Source organism: Neopelma chrysocephalum, unplaced genomic scaffold (assembly GCF_003984885.1).
Source record: "Neopelma chrysocephalum unplaced genomic scaffold, ASM398488v2 Primary Assembly neopelma1_69, whole genome shotgun sequence".
Taxonomy (NCBI): Eukaryota; Metazoa; Chordata; class Aves; order Passeriformes; family Pipridae; genus Neopelma; species Neopelma chrysocephalum.
The window spans coordinates 11,829,593-11,846,517 of NW_020897729.1; the positions used below are offsets into that span (position 1 = coordinate 11,829,593).

Consider the following 16,925-nt stretch of genomic DNA (forward strand, 5'->3'; position numbering starts at 1 on the left):
AGCTCAGCTTGGTGCCTGAGCTCACGGAGCCACAGCTCAGCTCGGTGCCTGAGCTCATGGCTGGGGCACAGACACAAGGTTTAGAACACTCCGGTTGGAGACATCTCTGCTGCACCCCGTTAATCTGCCCTCTGGCATCTGGTGGGGGAAGCAGGTTCAGGGTGCTGACACGGCCCTCGCCTGCGGTCCCTGGAAATGGGGCAATGGCTGGGGAGGTGCCCCTGGGGCTCCTTCCTGCTGTGAGCCACAGATAACGGCACCCACAGCATGGCCTCCCCAGCCAGGGCCTTCCAGGCCCATTTCTGCTATTTCTGCCACGGTGCCGTCACCTCCAGGCTCCCAGTGCCAGCAGCCCTTCCTCCCCGAGCTGTGCTGTGCTCAGAGCTGGCTGCAAACGTCCCTCACCCAACCCGGGGGGAAACCTGGGGCCCCCAGCTTCACTGGTCCTGTCACGTCTCTCTGCCTCTCCCCCGGTGTCCCCCTGCACTCCTGCCTTGCATCAGAGCACTGGTGGGTTCCCCAGCCCACCCTGCAGGACATTGCAGGGGTTAAGGGAACTTCCATGAGCCTCTGCCTGTCTCATGGCACACACCAGCCAACCCTGGCCTGGCACAGCCCCAGCCCAGCCCCAGCCCCAGCACCAAAGTGGGGGGAGCAGGTCTCTGTCTGCGTGGCTTCCTCACCAAGGCCGCTGCAAGAACTGCCCCATGGTGAAGACAGCAAACCTTGAGCTCTCATTTCAATCACTAATAAATAACAAAATCAATTGCAGAGTGTGAATTATATACACTGGCTTAATTTTACTGGGATTTCGGAACAAGGTCCTAAGAAATGTCCATTTCTAGTATAGAATTTAGTGTGTTTGGACAGGAATGGTGATACCCTGCATGAGGGATCTCCTCTTTTCCCATCCAGAAGCCTTTTTCCTGGCAAAGCACAGGCACTCTGGTCATTTCTTTTGGCTTTCTAGAGGTTCAGCAGCCTGGTCAGAGTAAAACCCCTGATAAGGGTAAAAGGTACCCAGAAATTTCACCCACAGAGATACAACAGATAAGAGTTCCCCTGGGTGTCAGACCCCTGTTGCAGGAACCCCACGTCCCTCAAGGGCTCAGTCAGAACAGAGGCATCCCTGGAGAAGGGTCCTGGTCTGGTCTGAAAATCAGGGCTGAAATGGCAGAGACTTTCTCCTGTGTGGTACAGCCCTGGCACTGCTGGGCACAGCACCAGAGCAAACACCCCTTTAATGTGGCAGGAATACACATCTCTAATGCTGAGAGCAGGGCCCCTGTGCCTTCCCTGTGGTGTCAGACACTCAGCTGGGGGAGTCTTCACGCCCAATGAATGAGTAGAACTGCTCATTAATTACTGACCACAGACAAACTCGTTGGCACATTTTTGCTCAGGCCGCAGTTTGCTTTGCTGTGTTGGTTCTGCATCGAGCTGAAGTGTCAGTCCCAGCCCGTGCAGGGCAGGTTGTGGTGGTGGAACACACGACAACACTCTGTCCGGCTTTTTTCCTTTTTAATTGTTTTCAACTCCTGAAGGGTTGCCCAAAGCCTCAGGCAGCAGCAAGGCCAGTGCCAGTGCTAGGGAAGGTTTCTGTTCTGGATGTATCAGTGGCTTTAATACTTTCTCCTTAAAGGTGGCAGTGTCTGACTGATCACCTGACTCTGTGTTTTTCATTATTTTTCCAGATTTTGGTTGTATCTTTGTCTCTGTTTTGAAAAATGATGACTGTAAAAGTTTTCAGGGGCAGCAGCATTTCATTTTGTTTGCAAAGATTGAGGAGCCTTTGATTAAGCTGTAAAAAATTATCTGAATTAGAGGAAATGTGGGAAACATATGGGCAATCTCTCCTCTCCCTCATTAAGAGATAAAGTGTCCTCACTCCTCATTTTCATCCCAGTGTTGGAGATAACAGCTTTGCCTTTCTGCTGGATATCGAAGATCCAGGTTGGAAAAAAGTCTCTTCCCTAATATGGGACCAGGAGCAGGATCCTCACGTTTTTGTATTAAACCCCAGTGTGATTTGTAATAACAAACTGGGGTTGCAAAAGACCCTTCTGTCCCTTTTTCAGCCCTCCCTGTTATCACCCCAGTGCCCAGCAAAGAGCCAGCAGAACTCTGCTCCTTCCCTGCCTTTCACAGCCTCCCTGGGCTACTACAGAGAAATGCCACATTCCTGCCCGCACCAAGGCAGCCAAATTAAATATTAACTCCTGGAAATGGTGCTCATTTCTCTCCCATATCTCCTGGGTGAGGCTCCCCAGGCTCTGGCACTGCAGAGCCTGTGATGCTGACGCAGCTGGTGGAGGAAGGAATTCCCCTCCCGGAGCAGGACTGTGGTGGGTGCTGGACCCACATCTCCAACCAACCCACAGATCCAACCATCCTGTACAGCCAGAACCTCAGGCACTAGCACTTCATCTCCAAATCTGTTATTCCAAATCTGAGCTGTGGGGTCTGTGAGGGGCATTGCCCGTAATGACAGAGGCATCAAATAGTTCACAGCCACATTTGGAAACAAAGGAATTCTTCATGGAAAGACCATAGCCAACTCCTCATTAGTTACTCTCAATATTTAACTGAAAGCACAGCTGCTGCTGTGTGCACAGGAGCCAGAAACGCTGCTCTGGTGGAAGCTCTGGAGTTTTGGTGTTTTATCAAAGTATTCCCTTTGTGTATCTGATCCAAAGCAGCCATGTTTCGAGGAATTGTGCTGCACAACTGCCAAGGGGCACAAGTGGAAGCAGAAGGCGAGTCTGCCTTCAGACAGAACACAGCAATTCCAGGCGTGGACATGTTTATAAAGGATCATGCTCTAAAGGACAGCGATCATTTTTGTCTGACATTTGTCACAGCAGCATCAGCATGGCCTGGCAGAGCAGTACAGGCTGGAGGCCCTGCTGAAATGCTGAGAGCTGTTCATGAGAGCTGGATTCAGCACTGGGAGAGGCAGAGCAGCTCCGAAACAATGCCCAGCCTCCCCTGTATGGTGAAATAATGCCCAGCCTTCCCTACAGTCCCACCCTACAACACAACCACACTGCCAGCACTGCCACAGATGGACAGGCAGGGACAGGGAGCAGCAGTTCCCTCCTGCCAATGAGGGACATTAAAATTGCATTTCAATGTCTGATTTCATTTTGATGTGACCAGGGAGGGCTGTTGCAGCTTGGCTCACACACACACTGCAATATCACAGTATGAGGAGGGGGGCAGACGGGACTTTCTGTGCCCCCATATTTTTAGCCAGATGACAGGAACGCTGTTTTCCCCCATGTTTTAGAGACCTCTGGCCCCAGCAGTGCCCAGCTCCAGCCTGGCAGCATCCTACATGTTTCTGCACACTGGTGCACACTCAAACCAATACATCCTTCTGTCTCTCCAGCAAACCACAGTCCTCAACTTCTTTAGAAGATGCTGCTAATTCCCATGGGTCTAGTTGAGACCTACTTTTATCTGCTGTGAGACATCCTTCAAATAAGCATTTTTATAGCACATATTTTCCCAGCCTGAGGAATTAACCAACACAGACAAAGTATTTGGGGGGGAGAGGGGGCATTGGGTTCACAACATGAGAGGCCACGTTACTTCATTAGAACAACTTCTCTGGTCAACAGCCCCCATCCAGATGCACCAGCCCCATCACCCTGTCATGCACAAAGTTAAAGTTACCAGATTAAAAAAAAAGGGGAAGAAAACAAAAGTATTGGTTCTGCCTTGCTCTCACCAAGACCATGCCAAAAAAAGACAATTTCAGAGGTTTTTCTGCAGTCACAAACAGGCTGACAGAGCCCATCAGGTGACACAAGTGCAGCAACGAGCACAAACCCAGGGGACAGACAGGGGACAGACAGGGGACACCACCCACTTCACCTTGACACAAACCGAGTTCCACCATCTGCTTTTCTACAACACAACTGTTCATGGAAACATCCATCCCGTTCATCCAGCCCCTGGCTGTATCCCAGGAGAGCACAGCCCTTCCACAGCCTGAGAGAAAATCAGAGCAGAGCTCGCCCAGCACAGACCAGTTGGAGCAATGGGCATACTGGGGCACAGGGCAACACCCCCAGAGCCAGGGTTAATGATCAGCTTGTTCCCTAAACAGCAGCTGGGTTCTCTAACTCAATATTTAAAGTTGTTCTCTTTATAGTTAAGTAATGACAACAGCTGCACGTCATAAAAATCAGATTGGGGGGAATTGATTATTAGGTCACATTTCAATTTTTTTTTTTTTTTAGGGAAAGAGGCACTGTCCTATGTACTGTCTGTTTTTGAAATGGATATAAGGAAAAATATTAAAGATACTCTTACAGGACAGAAAAATAAATAAGAAGTGGCACATCCAGACAGTGAGCGCATTAAACAGATTTATAGGCTGCCTGTTACAGGCATGAAGAAGAAACCTTCTTTAAAATAAGATTTAAGCAGCCCAAGGAATCAAAATTAAGCCCTTCATGCTAAGAAATATCGTTGGAGAAACTCCTGTTCAATGATATTAGTACAACAGAATCACTGCAATGACAGGCAGCAGCTTTCAGGAAAAAAAGCTGATTTCTCTGATATAATTCAAAATAAGAATAAAGTAGCTAAGAGGAAGCATTTCAGTCTGATTATTTTTATCTTTGTCATGTGTAGAGCGATACTGGGTGTTACACAGAGCAGTCTGAAAAGCGTTTTAGGAGGTGAGCAGGCTTGTTCTCCCTCACACGGGCAGCAGAGCCTGGAAAGCTGCTCTCACAAATATATCAAAAGTCACACCAAGCCCCTTGGAACCTCGTATGTCACAGTGAGCAGAGGAACTGTTAATGAGAACAGGATAATTGTAACTAAACATTAATTCCTCTCTATTTATTTTGGTACAAGGTCAATTCTGATGTGTTATTTCTTCCCTTGCCAAGTCGTAGCAAACACTCGGCCCAAAGGTGTTGCAGGCAGGAGAAAACAAAGGCTGAATTAACCTCTGATGGGAACAGGAAAAGTCATTTCAGGCTCCTTTGAGGATACCACTGAAATCCCTCTAGGAAACAACAGAGATCAAAGCAGAGGAGGAGCATCTGCCCAGGAGCTCCAGAGGAGGAGGAGGGACGGGCACTGGTCCTGGGGGAGGGCAAGGACAGGGGCTGGCACTGGGGGTCACAGCACTCCTGAAACACAACCAAACCCTGAATCCAAAGGGATTTCGTGGAAATCAAGCCATCTGAAGCATCTTGTGACACTTCTCTACGTGAAGCAAAACAAGCAGCACGAAGCACTACCATTTCCTAATGACTGCCCCGAAATGCAGAACAACTAATTAAAAGGAAATAAGATAAAAACGCTGAAAAGCAAATAGGAACTGAAAGTAAATTGCTCCCAGGTCAGGAAAAGGTTATTTACCTGTGACAGAACTATACACACAAACCTCAGACAAGCCAGCATTGCTTGGGGCAGTCCATAGCTAAACCATTCCCTGCAGAAATATTGGGTTGAAGTTCAGAGAAAACAGAATTTCTCCACACACCATAAAGAAAAATAATGTTAGGATGATAAAATACTTTCTCTTCACTCACAAATATATTGCTAGGTATAAAACTCTAGTAATTGAACCTCATATACAAAGTTTTTAAATTCAGGCCTCTGTAGAAATGTGCTCCAGCAGGACCATGTTTGTTTTCCCTGGCTGCTGCTGGCCCTGGAGAGCCCCCAGCCATTGTGCTCCTGCAGGAGAAGGATTTCCGCTAGTAAACCTGCCAGGGAAACACAACCAGGCATCCCAGGAGCTGCATTTCGTTAGGAGAATGGCAAACTCCAGTGCCAGGAGCTGCTCAACAACAAAGCAGACGTGAGCAGCCCAAGGTCCATTAGGTAAAGTTACATTCATTTTAGGACTCTCCATGGGCTGATCGGGGGAAAGGAGGCTTGGGGACTGTTTGTTTAAAGGAAAAAGAGGAAGTCCAAGTGATTTTTAAAGCTCCCATTCCAAGGATGGAGAGAGCATGTTGGAATGATTCACACATCCCGAGCCATTTCCCAGAGCAGCCGAGGACAGAGGTGCCGTGTGTCCCTGCAGAGCCCTCCTGTGCAGCTCCTGCCTCATGCCCTGGCTCACATCTGCTCTTTGGACTTCCATTTGCAGGGGGTATTTCTGGGGATTTTCACCTGTAACCCAGCTCTGTGGATCAGGTGTTTGCACACCCACAGAAGCCACAGGCCCCGTGTGCCAGCCCTGCTTCCATGGGCCACGTTTCACAGCCCTCCTGCTCATGTCCCAGAGAGCCTCAGCACGGACCAGTTCCCCCTCACGTTGCTGCACAAACACTAAACACACACTTCCGCTGCCAGATAAACCAAACTGGGTCACTTTGTCTGTCTGCAGTAACTCCTGATTCCATCTGACTGTCCCACCACAGCCCAGCACCCACACAGGGCTCACACGAGCTCTGGCTCCAACAAATCATCTAAACAGGCTTTCCCAAGAAATGCCATGCTCAGCAGTAATTTTTTCTGCTGTAATTCATTTAGGTAGAAAAAAGGCATCTGAGAGCTGCCAGCTCACTCTTACCTGTTGGGGTGGGTCCTTCCTCGTGCCCCTGGGGCACAGCACTGTGGGTGCTCCCACCCCCATCCCGCAGGCAGCACAGGGCTGGGATGCTCATGCAGGTGAGGAAACAGTGCCACGGCTCCTGTTTAACCCCTCTGGCTCTCACACCCTCTCTGATGGAGCTCCTGGGGCAGGTGGTGTCCATCCCCTCCTCTGGCTCATCAGCACTGGCAGCTGCCCCAGCCCCTCACCCTGCCCAGCATCACCCGGCTGGGGCAGCTCAGCAGCTCCCTCGGGGGGTTTGGGAAGCTGGGCTGTGCCAGGCTCAGTCCTCACCTTTCCCATCAGAAAGAAGGAACCAAGCCAACAACAGGTGGGCTGTGTCTGCTCCTGAACAGCACTCACCAAACAGAGCAGCTCTCTGGGAAGGAGAGAGGATTGCTAACGCTGAGCCTTGGAGCAGTGAGAGCACACAATTTATTTCACAAGTCAGCAGGCAAGCTGTTGGATTGCTTTATTTATCAAATTACTCGATTATTTCAGCTGCAAGGTTGGTTATTCATTAGACCTTTCATCCTGTGATTTTTACGTGACTATGTCAGGAAGTGAGGCAAGAGCACAGGAATGGACAAAGCAGCAGTTAAATGTTCCGCTTCACTTGTGCAGGTCAACATCATGGTAAGACATGGAAAACTGAGAGGAAGATGAGCAGGAAGATTGCCCTGTAATCAGTCACCTGCAATGCCCTGCCCTCAGGTGTTCATGTGCTCAGGTCAGCCCCTGATGCTGCTGATAAAAGCACACTTGTTGAGGTGTGTGGTGCTGCACACCTCAGGTGCTGCCCATGGACCCTGAGGGCTGCTCGGGTGACAACACTTCACCAGCCAAAGGGGAGTGTTGGGCTGGCACAGACACTCCCAGAGTGTAAAGTTCCCCCTGGGCTCCAGGAAGATTATTTAGCCTAAATATTTTTAGGAAGCAGAACCCAAATTGAAACCAAGCAGAAGTTAGCTGAACTAACGTCTCCATTGCTGCCAACATCAGCAGTTACACTCTGAACTGCTTCGTGCCAGTGCCATGGTCGGACACACAGTGGGACTCAGAGGGTGTCAGCTCAGCCCAGGACAGGCAGCCAGTCCTGGTACAGCACAGCTCCTGTGGGCACTCCTGCTCTGCTGGAGAGACTTTAGAAATAATTTTTATAATAATGCAGAGCGGGAGCTGCTGTGGCACAGAGCACTGTGCAGAGCTGTGGTGTCCCCAGAGCGGCACCACCGAGGCAGCGGCGGGGCAAGAGGGGGTGGGAACAGAGGCAAATCCTGGAAATACCCTTTAAATGTCAGGAAAAACCCTGCAGGACGTTTTACACATTCCGAGCTGCAGATGAGCCGAGGTTTTCTCGGGTTTGGAAAGAATAAAAAAGCAGATCCGTGTGTTTGCCAGTGGGTGTGGCGCTCCTCGCGATTTCCCTCCAAAGGCAGGTTCCCGCAGCTCCATCCCCTCCAACCAGGCATCTGCTGGAGGACACATCTCCCTCTCAGACTGACTTGTCAGGAGCCCAAAGCAGTGGCTGAAAGCAGCCCAGTGTCCCTGTGTTTCCCAGGAAAGCTGCTGGGCCGGGCAGAGCCGAGGGCAGAGCCGAGGGCAGCACAGCCCCTCACCCTCCCCACGGCTCCAGGAACAGTTATTTTTAGATCACTTACTGCCACTAAAACATACTTGGACTATTTTCAGGCTGACTCACAGCTGAATTCCTGTTCTGGAGGCATTTCCAGTCCCCACCCAAAATAAGGGAAGACAAAACAAAATGAAACCAAAAAAATCCTGGCTGGACCCGAAGCAAAGCCCAGAGCACGTGTCCAGCTGTGCTGATGTCAGTGCCCAGAGTCCAAGCGTGGCTCTGCCCAGGGGGAGACCTGCACCCACAGCCCATCACCCATACCCACCCCATACCCACACCTGCACCCCGCTCAGACCTGCTTAGCACAGCTCAGGTGAACCAGATTGTGCTTTGGGGCTTTCTTAATTCAAATTCTTTCGTGTACTACTCAGGAATAGAAGAATTAAGCAGAGAAGAGCGTGCATGTGGAACTTAACATAGTTTTTTTATTCTATTTGATCTATGTTATCTATTTGATTCTATTCTATTTTAATTGCAAGACCAGCAACACCACAGTAAACTGTGTGATGACCAGAAATTTCACCCGTAAGTTTGGGGAAATGGAGGTCATGGAGACTTTAGAGACTAAACCAAAGGTACAAACCAGGGCTGTCTCAGAGGGGGGGAGAGATCAGAGGCCAGCAGGTCTCTCTCTGGAGCTCCCCAGCTAAAGGGAAGGTGCTGTGATGTGACTCCTGCAGGTGCTGGGGCAGTAACAGCATCTCTGTCAGGGAACCAGGGGAGGGAGTGCTGGGAGCTCTGCTCAGCAGTGCTGGGCTCCCAGGGGCACAGGCACCAGCCCTGACTTTGCACCTTTCTGCTGATGGATCTGTGGTGTATGTTGACAGAAGGAGATGATTCCCTGTGGGTACCCAGCTGACAGGAACAGCTGTGTGGGCACATGCCAGGCTGGTGTGTACACAGCCAGGTATCCTTAGTGACTCAGCCACTCGGAGGGAGCAGATGACTCTGCTCACCTCTGTGGACACAGCAAAACAACTCATCGAGCATATTAATCCACCAGAACTGTCACTACACATTGTTTATGAAGAGAAATCACCTCCTGGCCGTCAATACCCGGGCGTGGGATGCCACGTGCTGTGCAGACACATCTCTGGAGAGGGCAGTGGCAGCCAGTGTGCCCGTGGCTGCAGCCCCTGCCTCAGGGCTTGGACTGGACTCCTGGGGCAGGACAGCAGAGCAGGACCCAGGCAAGGCCAGGGCACTGACCCCTGGGTGCTGCTGGGCTGGCAGTGCCTCCTGTTCCAGCAAACCCAGCCCCGAGCAGGATGTCTGAACTGGTGAAGTAACTCGAGCTTCTGCAGGGCTGTTTCTGTGCTAAAGGAACCAAAAGCAAAAGTGTTTCCTCTGGATTGCTGCCAAGAGCCCAGAGTGACCCCCCTGGCAGGCACAGCTCTGCTGCTGGGAACCAGCCCCTGCCTTGGTGACGCTGTGACAGGACTGGCCGAAGCACAGGACCCTGGGACACGGACCAAGGCAGAGGGGGAGGCTTCAGGGACACTCCAGAGATCAGCAAATAAAGTGAAACAACACAAAAGAGACTTCTTCTATTTTTTTTTAGCAGGATGCAGGGTTTATTATCTGGGACTGGTATCTCTGGCACAGTGAAGCAGTTGAAGATGATCGACACATCAGAGAGAGCTGAACCCAGGGTGACCTGGATGGGACCCAGCGAGTGCCCAGGCAGGGCTGGGGGCTCCTCATCTCCTGCAGGAATGCAGGCAGGGAAGGGGGCTGCCTACACCCTGCCTGCACCCTGTCCCCACTCCCTCCAGGCAGCTCCTTCTCCAGCCCAAGCTCCTACAGGGTCATTATTCCACTGATCTCCCTTTCCATCTGAACATGGGACAGTCCATTGGAGAATCAGTTGTGCTTGCTGATCGATCCCACAGGGGTGTCAGGCAGGGACTGGCTCCTCCTTAGCTCCTGGTTCATTAGCAGAACTGCTAATGAAGTCTGAACTCTAAGGTCCAAATTCTGCCTCAGGCCACACATTCTGCTGGCACTTACAGACAACTGCATTAAAGTTAGGTAACTCCACACTCTGTGACTGTGAGAATGGCCCTGAGAGCTTGCCTGGCTGTCCTGCTGAGCACAGAGACACATTCATTTTAGCCCATCCCTGGTCCAGTCCAGCATCACATCACGGCTCACAAAGCAGTTATTTGAGAGCAGTGGGTTTGTCCCTCCCAGAGCTGACTTGATGGTCTTTTCTTTACAATATTGATGTGCTGGGGGGTATCACAGTCTGAGAGCAGGGTCCTCCTGTGCTGCTGGGGGTGAGCACCTCTCCTGGTCTGCTGGAGGCAGCTCAGCAGCAGGTCTCCTGTACAATAAGGGTGCATTTCCAGGAACACAATCAGCTCACACTTATTCTATAGCATAAATAAGGTTATCTAAAAAAATGGCACATGACTGATTGCTCTCCCTAGAGAGTTCCCTCCCTGCCTCTCCCACTGCCAGGGGCTCTCCTTCCTTCCTCACTTCCTGGTGATCCTCAGCCTGCGCAGGAGCTGCCTTGTCCTGGCCATCAGCATCTCTCTGAAGTGGTCACCCATGAGGAAATAGAAAACAGGGTTAATGGCACTGTTCAGAAAGGCAAAGGGCCTGGTGATGACGTAAATGGTGCTGATGATGCCCTGTGTGCACTCGGGGACGTTCAGGGCCGGGATTCGGGATGCGAGGCGGACGTTGCGCATGACGTGGTAGGGAGTGAAGAGCAGGGAGAAGATCACCACGGTGAGGATCACCAGGGTCAGAGGCTTCTCCAGGGTCAGGGGAGAGCTGAGCTGCTCGCTCCTGTTTTTAAGAAAACGAACCATCTTCACGTAGAAGCAGCACATGATCAAGAGGGGGATGAGGAACCCAAAGACGGTCAGGAACATGCTGTAGATGAGGTTTTCTGTGGGGTCTCCAGAGCTGGCGTAATCGAGACACTTGTAATTGTTGTCAGGTGTCAGAGGCTCCAGGAAATGCACCAGAGGCAGCAGCTCCAGGATCACCCCGACCCAGATGGCCACGGACACCAGGACAGCTGTTCTCCTCTGCTGGAGGACGTGGTCCCTGAAGGGGTGTTTTATGAGCATGTACCGGTCCACGCTGACAGCGGTGAGGAACAGGATGCTGCTGTACAGGTTGGCATGCAGCAGGAATCTGTTGCTGTGGCACAGGATGTCCTCCTTTGCCCACTGATCGTGGGAGTAGCTGTTCACCAGTATTGGCAGAGTGCACAGAAATAACAAATCTGACAGGGATAAATTGAACAGGTAGATGTTGCCACTTTTCCATTTTTTCAGGCAGAAGATATAGCCAAACACCACAATGGTGTTTCCAATGAAGCCTAAAACGAACTCAAGGGTATACATGGTGGAGAGATAATACTTTTCTAGGACTCTGTTTGTCAGCAAGCAGTCACTGGTCTCATTCGCAGCCTGGAAAGTTAAAAGGAAAAAAAAATAAACACCAAAAATGAGTAAAAGAACATTTGCATGTTTATATTGTTGCTGTAATCGGTGAGTACATCCTCCAGTTTCATTCCAGCCTTCATGGGCTACTTGACCTGAAAGATTGTCTCTCACACATGGAATTTGCACTTTCAGCCACTGACCAGAGTTGTGGAGCAAGATGAAAACTCGCCTGAGCACAGACCTGTGTGAGGGGTTTGAAGTAAGAGCAGCACCTGAAGGCACCTGCCACGACGTGCCAGCTGCTGCTCAGCCAAAGCCACAGCAGTGCCAGCGGCCAGGAAAGTGAAGCCAGGCTGTCAGTGCCCCGTCAGTGCCCTGTCAGTGCCCTGTGAGAGCCCTTGCTGGAAATCATCTGCCCCCGTTACCCAACGCCGGCCCCGTGAGCCCTCACTCATCACTGAAGCAGAAGTTCTCTGTCAGGGCTGATGAAGGATGAGCTCATTAGCAGCAGTGCAGACACACTGACAACACTACTCGGAATTCATTAGGAAGCCAGGGGAGATGTGTTCATTAAATTAACAGAACCATTGGTCGTGTGCTTTGCAGGGTTTCGCTGGTAGCTGGGTACCAGAAAGGCACGGAGGATGGGGTGTCTCTCCTGTGCACTCTGCCAAAGCTTTCTAGGAGCTGCACCATGCATGAGCCCACCTGATGACAAATTGTGCTTGCTTTCTTCCTGAAGGTTGGTTGAAAAAATCCTTTCAGGACAGAGAAGGAAAGAGAGCAGGATCTCAAGTGCTCACCCTGCTTCCCCCTCAGCACAGCCCGCACTGCAGGGAGCTGCAGGACAGCTTTCAGTGAAAGCTGAAAGCAAAGTGTCAGCAAACAATTAGAAAGCAGGGAAAACAAAACGCTAGAAACCGGGATATAGATCAAGACTGACCTCAAGCCAAGGTTAAGCATTTTCAAAGGTGTTCTGGTGTCCACAACCTGTTCACAGGTCTCTGCCCTCAAAGCACCATATTTCATTTTAAAGGTAGATCATGAGGCAGAACAAAGCACAGCACACCCCAAACTGGAAAGCACAGCACGGACATCAGCACTCCAAACACCAATACCAATTTACAAGTTCCTGTATTGACAGACACATTGATTTAGGCAGTTGTTGGAAGGAGGCTGATGGATCAATGTTAAGGTAAGCAGGTAAGGCAGTTAAAGGTTGGCTCAGAGGAACAGAAGAGGCTCCCCAGCAGCAGACCCTTACCATGGCCAGGGCTGTGGGTGCTCCGGGATCCAGGGGTGCAGCCCCGCCGCCGTCCCGCCGGGTGCGAGCAGGATTTAATCACCAGTGAGTCAAGGCGGAGGCAGGAGCTGTGTGGCTGAGCAGCACAGGGGGCAGTGGCAGGGTGGGGCTGCCCGATGTGCGCCCAGGGAGCCGCAAACGACACTTCCACCTCTCAGGGATCCGCTGGGAAACTGCCCGGGGCGGATGGAGGCGTGCGGAGGGACAGGGCACGGCTCCCCACCCCGTGCCCGGGGAGATGCCCGGGGGCTGCAGGAGGGCAGAGCTGGTGGCTCGTTCCCTTCAGCCCTGGAGCAGCCTCTCCTGCTGCAGCCAGAGACCGGCACAGCAGCTGCCGCAGCTCAGCCACTTCCCACAGTTTGCAAACACATTAAACAACACGTTTAATTCTATTACAGCAGAGCACTAAAGAAGAGCACTTGGTTTTCATACAGCAACACATCACCACTCCAAAGCTCGCTGCTTCATTCAGCGTTGTGATATAGAAATTATTGGTAAAGATGAAAATATAATAAATATATAAATAAATACTGCCAATGCAGAATGACCCAGCTCCACGGTGATGGATGCTCCTGAACCATCTCATTCCACCCCTACCACAGGCAGGGACACCTCCTGCTAAACCAGGTTGCTCCAAGCCCCATCCACCCTAGACTCAAACACCTCCAGGGATGGGGAAGCCACAGCTTCTCTGCCTTTTTTTCCCCCTTCCCCTTTATTGTGATGTATTCCACTGTTAGCAAACATTAACCCTATTAAGAGCTATAAAAAGCTGTTGTAGCTTTTCTATGCAGACAAGGCCAACAGATCAGCTCATATTTAAGCATTACAGAAGCTGATTTAAAATCCCAACACTGATTTAAAGCTGATTTAAAATTCCAATTTAAAAAGCCAACCCTGGCTTCTCATTTACCAGCTTTTAAATATGTTGTCCATTCAGGCAACTGCTGTTGCACTGAAGGATAAATTGGGGCTGAATAAATGGAGCGTTTCTTCCTTCCCACTGCGGTAACACCTCAGGGAACTGGTGAGGGAGCAAGAAATGCTCCTTAATGTCCTTCCAGTAGGTTTGCATTTGTGCTGGATTTACAGCTCTGTGGCTGTGGCATTGGCTCCTTGTGTTTCTGAGCACAGGTTTCCAACCCTTGGTTATTTTGAGGCTCTCCCAGTCACCTGTAATTCCATTGCCTTCAGACAGCTCTGTCCCTAAGGAACACCCGGTCTGGGGGTCTCAGGGGGTCTCTCTGGTTGCCAGAGAGGTCTGTGCCCAGTGCTCCCTGCCTGGTGCCATGGGCTCTGCTCCTGGCACAGCAGGCTGCAGATGTGCTGCCCTGCTGGGAAGGGTTCAGCCAGGGCTGAGCCAAGCTCAGCATGAGGAACCAGAACAAACCCCAACAGCTCCATGGGGTAACTCGTAACGGCAGCACTGGGGCCCCTCTGCGAGCCCTTAACGGGAACAACGGCTGGGCTGAGCAATCCAGCAGCAGTTCCCTGCATTTCCCAACAGGGAACAGCCCAACCAGCAGCTCCAGGAACACTGAAGACCAAAATGACTGTCAGTTCTGTTTCTAGGGCGGTTGCTGGTTGGTTTGTTTGTTTGTTTTTAAACCAGTGTAGTACTTAAAAAAGTGAAGGGCTCTTAAGAAATGGATACTGATGAAGCCCTGACTGCTGCAGCTGCTTTGGGGGTGATTTATTCCCTCTTCCACTCACGAATGTGAATTCATTCTCTCCATGCACCTGCCCCTGCACCATGTTTTGTACAGGTGAGTCTGTGACCAGCCTGCCTGTGCTTGGGCATCCTCAGAGGGTTTGATCTCTGAGGGTGGATCTGCTCCTCTGTGAGCCCCACCGTGGGGATGGCAAGGCTGAGCTCAGTCCCTGACTGTCAAACACCAAATCCCACCTCAGCCTCTGCTGGGAGACAGACCCAAGCCTTCCCTTGGGGTGATTTGTCCTGCTTTCTGGTGTAGATAAATGAGTTCCTCACTGCAGCTCCAGCCTGTCCTGCCAGTGATGCCGATGGTGCAGCTTTCACTGCCTCATTTTGTGCCACACCAGGCAGCTCCAACCCCAAAAGTCTATTTTAGGAATCTAAAAAAAAGCATACAGTCCAATCAATCATGAGTCCATACTTAGGTGCTGATACTTAAAAGACATTTACCTCTGTTTCCAAGAGAGTCCTGTAAAAAACACAGAGCGGGAGGTTGGCAATTTTTGGCTGGCATTGTTGTTTAGAACATAAATTTTCCTTCTGCCTTGCAGGTGGGCATTGAGCACTCCCCTGTCCCTGATGCAGCCACTGCCTGAGCCACAGCAGAGGAAATAGGGAGGGTCCCCCAGCTTTGCTCCAGGGGTCCAGCACCCCTGGAGGGAGGCAAAGCCAACTTACCCCAGCCAGTGTGGGGGACAGCAGTGCTGCTGCTGAGGGGTGCCTTGTGGGCACGTCTCCTCCAACACAAACATCTGCTCTGAACAGCCTCTCAAGCAAGACTTTGTCTGCCATGTATCTGGAAACCCCAACTGGGCTCATCCCACTGGCATTTACATCCCAGAAATGCCCATCCCGGGCAATATTTTTGTGGACATGACCCTAACACTGTATAGAAAGTCAGATCAAAGGTGTTACTTAGCAAAACCCCAAAGCCAGACTTGCTCAGGAATACTAAGTGGCTGTTAATTGTTTTCAAGTGTGAGAGGAATAGAGCTCCAGTGGAGATTCCTGCTGCCAGCAGGTAGGAGCCCATTCCATGGATGAGTGTGGGATGTGCTGGCAGTGCTGCAGAGAGACCCAAGAAATACCTTCCAAACACACTGGGAGTGAGCACACGAGCACGTCCAGAGGGTGTGCAAACGTGCAAAGGGAGACCCACTGAACCCCTGCTGTTCCCCTCCTCAGCAGCCCCACCCCAACATCACCAACACTCACATTAACAGCAGCAGCAGAAATAAAACAGCTCCTGGAGTTTGCCCTGGGCTGTCTGCAGCAGCCACCCTTTGGCTCCAGCACACCTGCTACTGCTCCCTGACAAATGGGACATGAGTGACAAAGCACATTGCATTGTAATCAAAGACTAGTTTAATTTTTATACTCAGCTTAAAAAAGATGAAAAGCACAGCAATCATCCCATACACGTTCCATCTGAACAGGTTGCACACAACTCAGGAAAAACAACCCAGAATTACTGAAGATTCAGTACCTTTTATGCAAAAGAAAAGCAGGATACACAAAGCACATGGCCATGGTTTGATTATCTTAAACCAACAGCCAACCCCCGTATTCATGCTTCAAAGTTTTAGGGTTTATATTTAGCACACAAGACATTTACACACAGGTTATTTGTTCCACGCAGAAAGCTGAACTCTTTTTCAAACCTGTAAAGCTACTAAGTTAATTTTACTTAAAAAAAATCATATGTAAAAACTACCAAACAATTTTAAGGACAATTAGAACACATAGTACATGACTTATCAGATAAGTAGAGCATGGACCATGCAGCAGTGCTATTGTAAGGCTGGGACCTTCACAGCTTCCCTTTTCCTGATGAAAATCCAGAGCTGGTTTGTTGCACTATTTCCTGCTAGTTCAAGGATTAAAGAAAGTGAGTAAGACAGGTGCTTTTTAAAAAAAAAATTTAACAATCCCCCCCAAACCCCAAAACACTTGCACAATTTTTCAGCCATCCCACTGGGTTTCCAAGTGCTTCCCTGGAGCCTTGTTGGGGAGGGACAGCAGCCCCAGCCCAGCCACTGCCTGCCATGGGTGGGTCCCACCAGCTGCCTGGTCCTGGTGCCCCCATCCATCCCATCACCCCTGGCAGCAGCAGGGCCTTGCTGGCACATCCCAGGGGAAACAGGAGCCATGAGGGACAGGGAGAAAGCAGCCACCAGTGACCTGGCCCGCTGGCACACGCCTGTGGCATGGGGGTGTTGTGATGGGAAGAAAGAAGCAGCAACAGAGACAAGACACCAAGTGCCAGAGGCTGCAGGGCCGGGAGGGGAAGC

The 16,925-nt window shown here is 50.8% G+C and overlaps 1 protein-coding gene across 1 annotated transcript in view; it reads right to left on the reverse strand.

Annotated features, from left to right (window-relative positions):
* SUCNR1 (succinate receptor 1) overlaps positions 1-16,925 on the reverse strand; it is a 36,328-nt gene that overhangs the window by 611 nt on the left and 18,792 nt on the right. Inside the window, exons 4-6 of the mRNA XM_027685713.1 lie at positions 12,882-13,200; positions 9,879-11,641; positions 9,365-9,368 (exon numbers count right to left, since the gene is read on the reverse strand). Of these exons, the coding sequence (XP_027541514.1) occupies positions 10,691-11,641; positions 12,882-12,884 (954 nt within the window). The 5' untranslated portion in view covers positions 12,885-13,200 and the 3' untranslated portion in view covers positions 9,365-9,368; positions 9,879-10,690. The remainder of the gene's footprint in view (positions 1-9,364; positions 9,369-9,878; positions 11,642-12,881; positions 13,201-16,925) is intronic.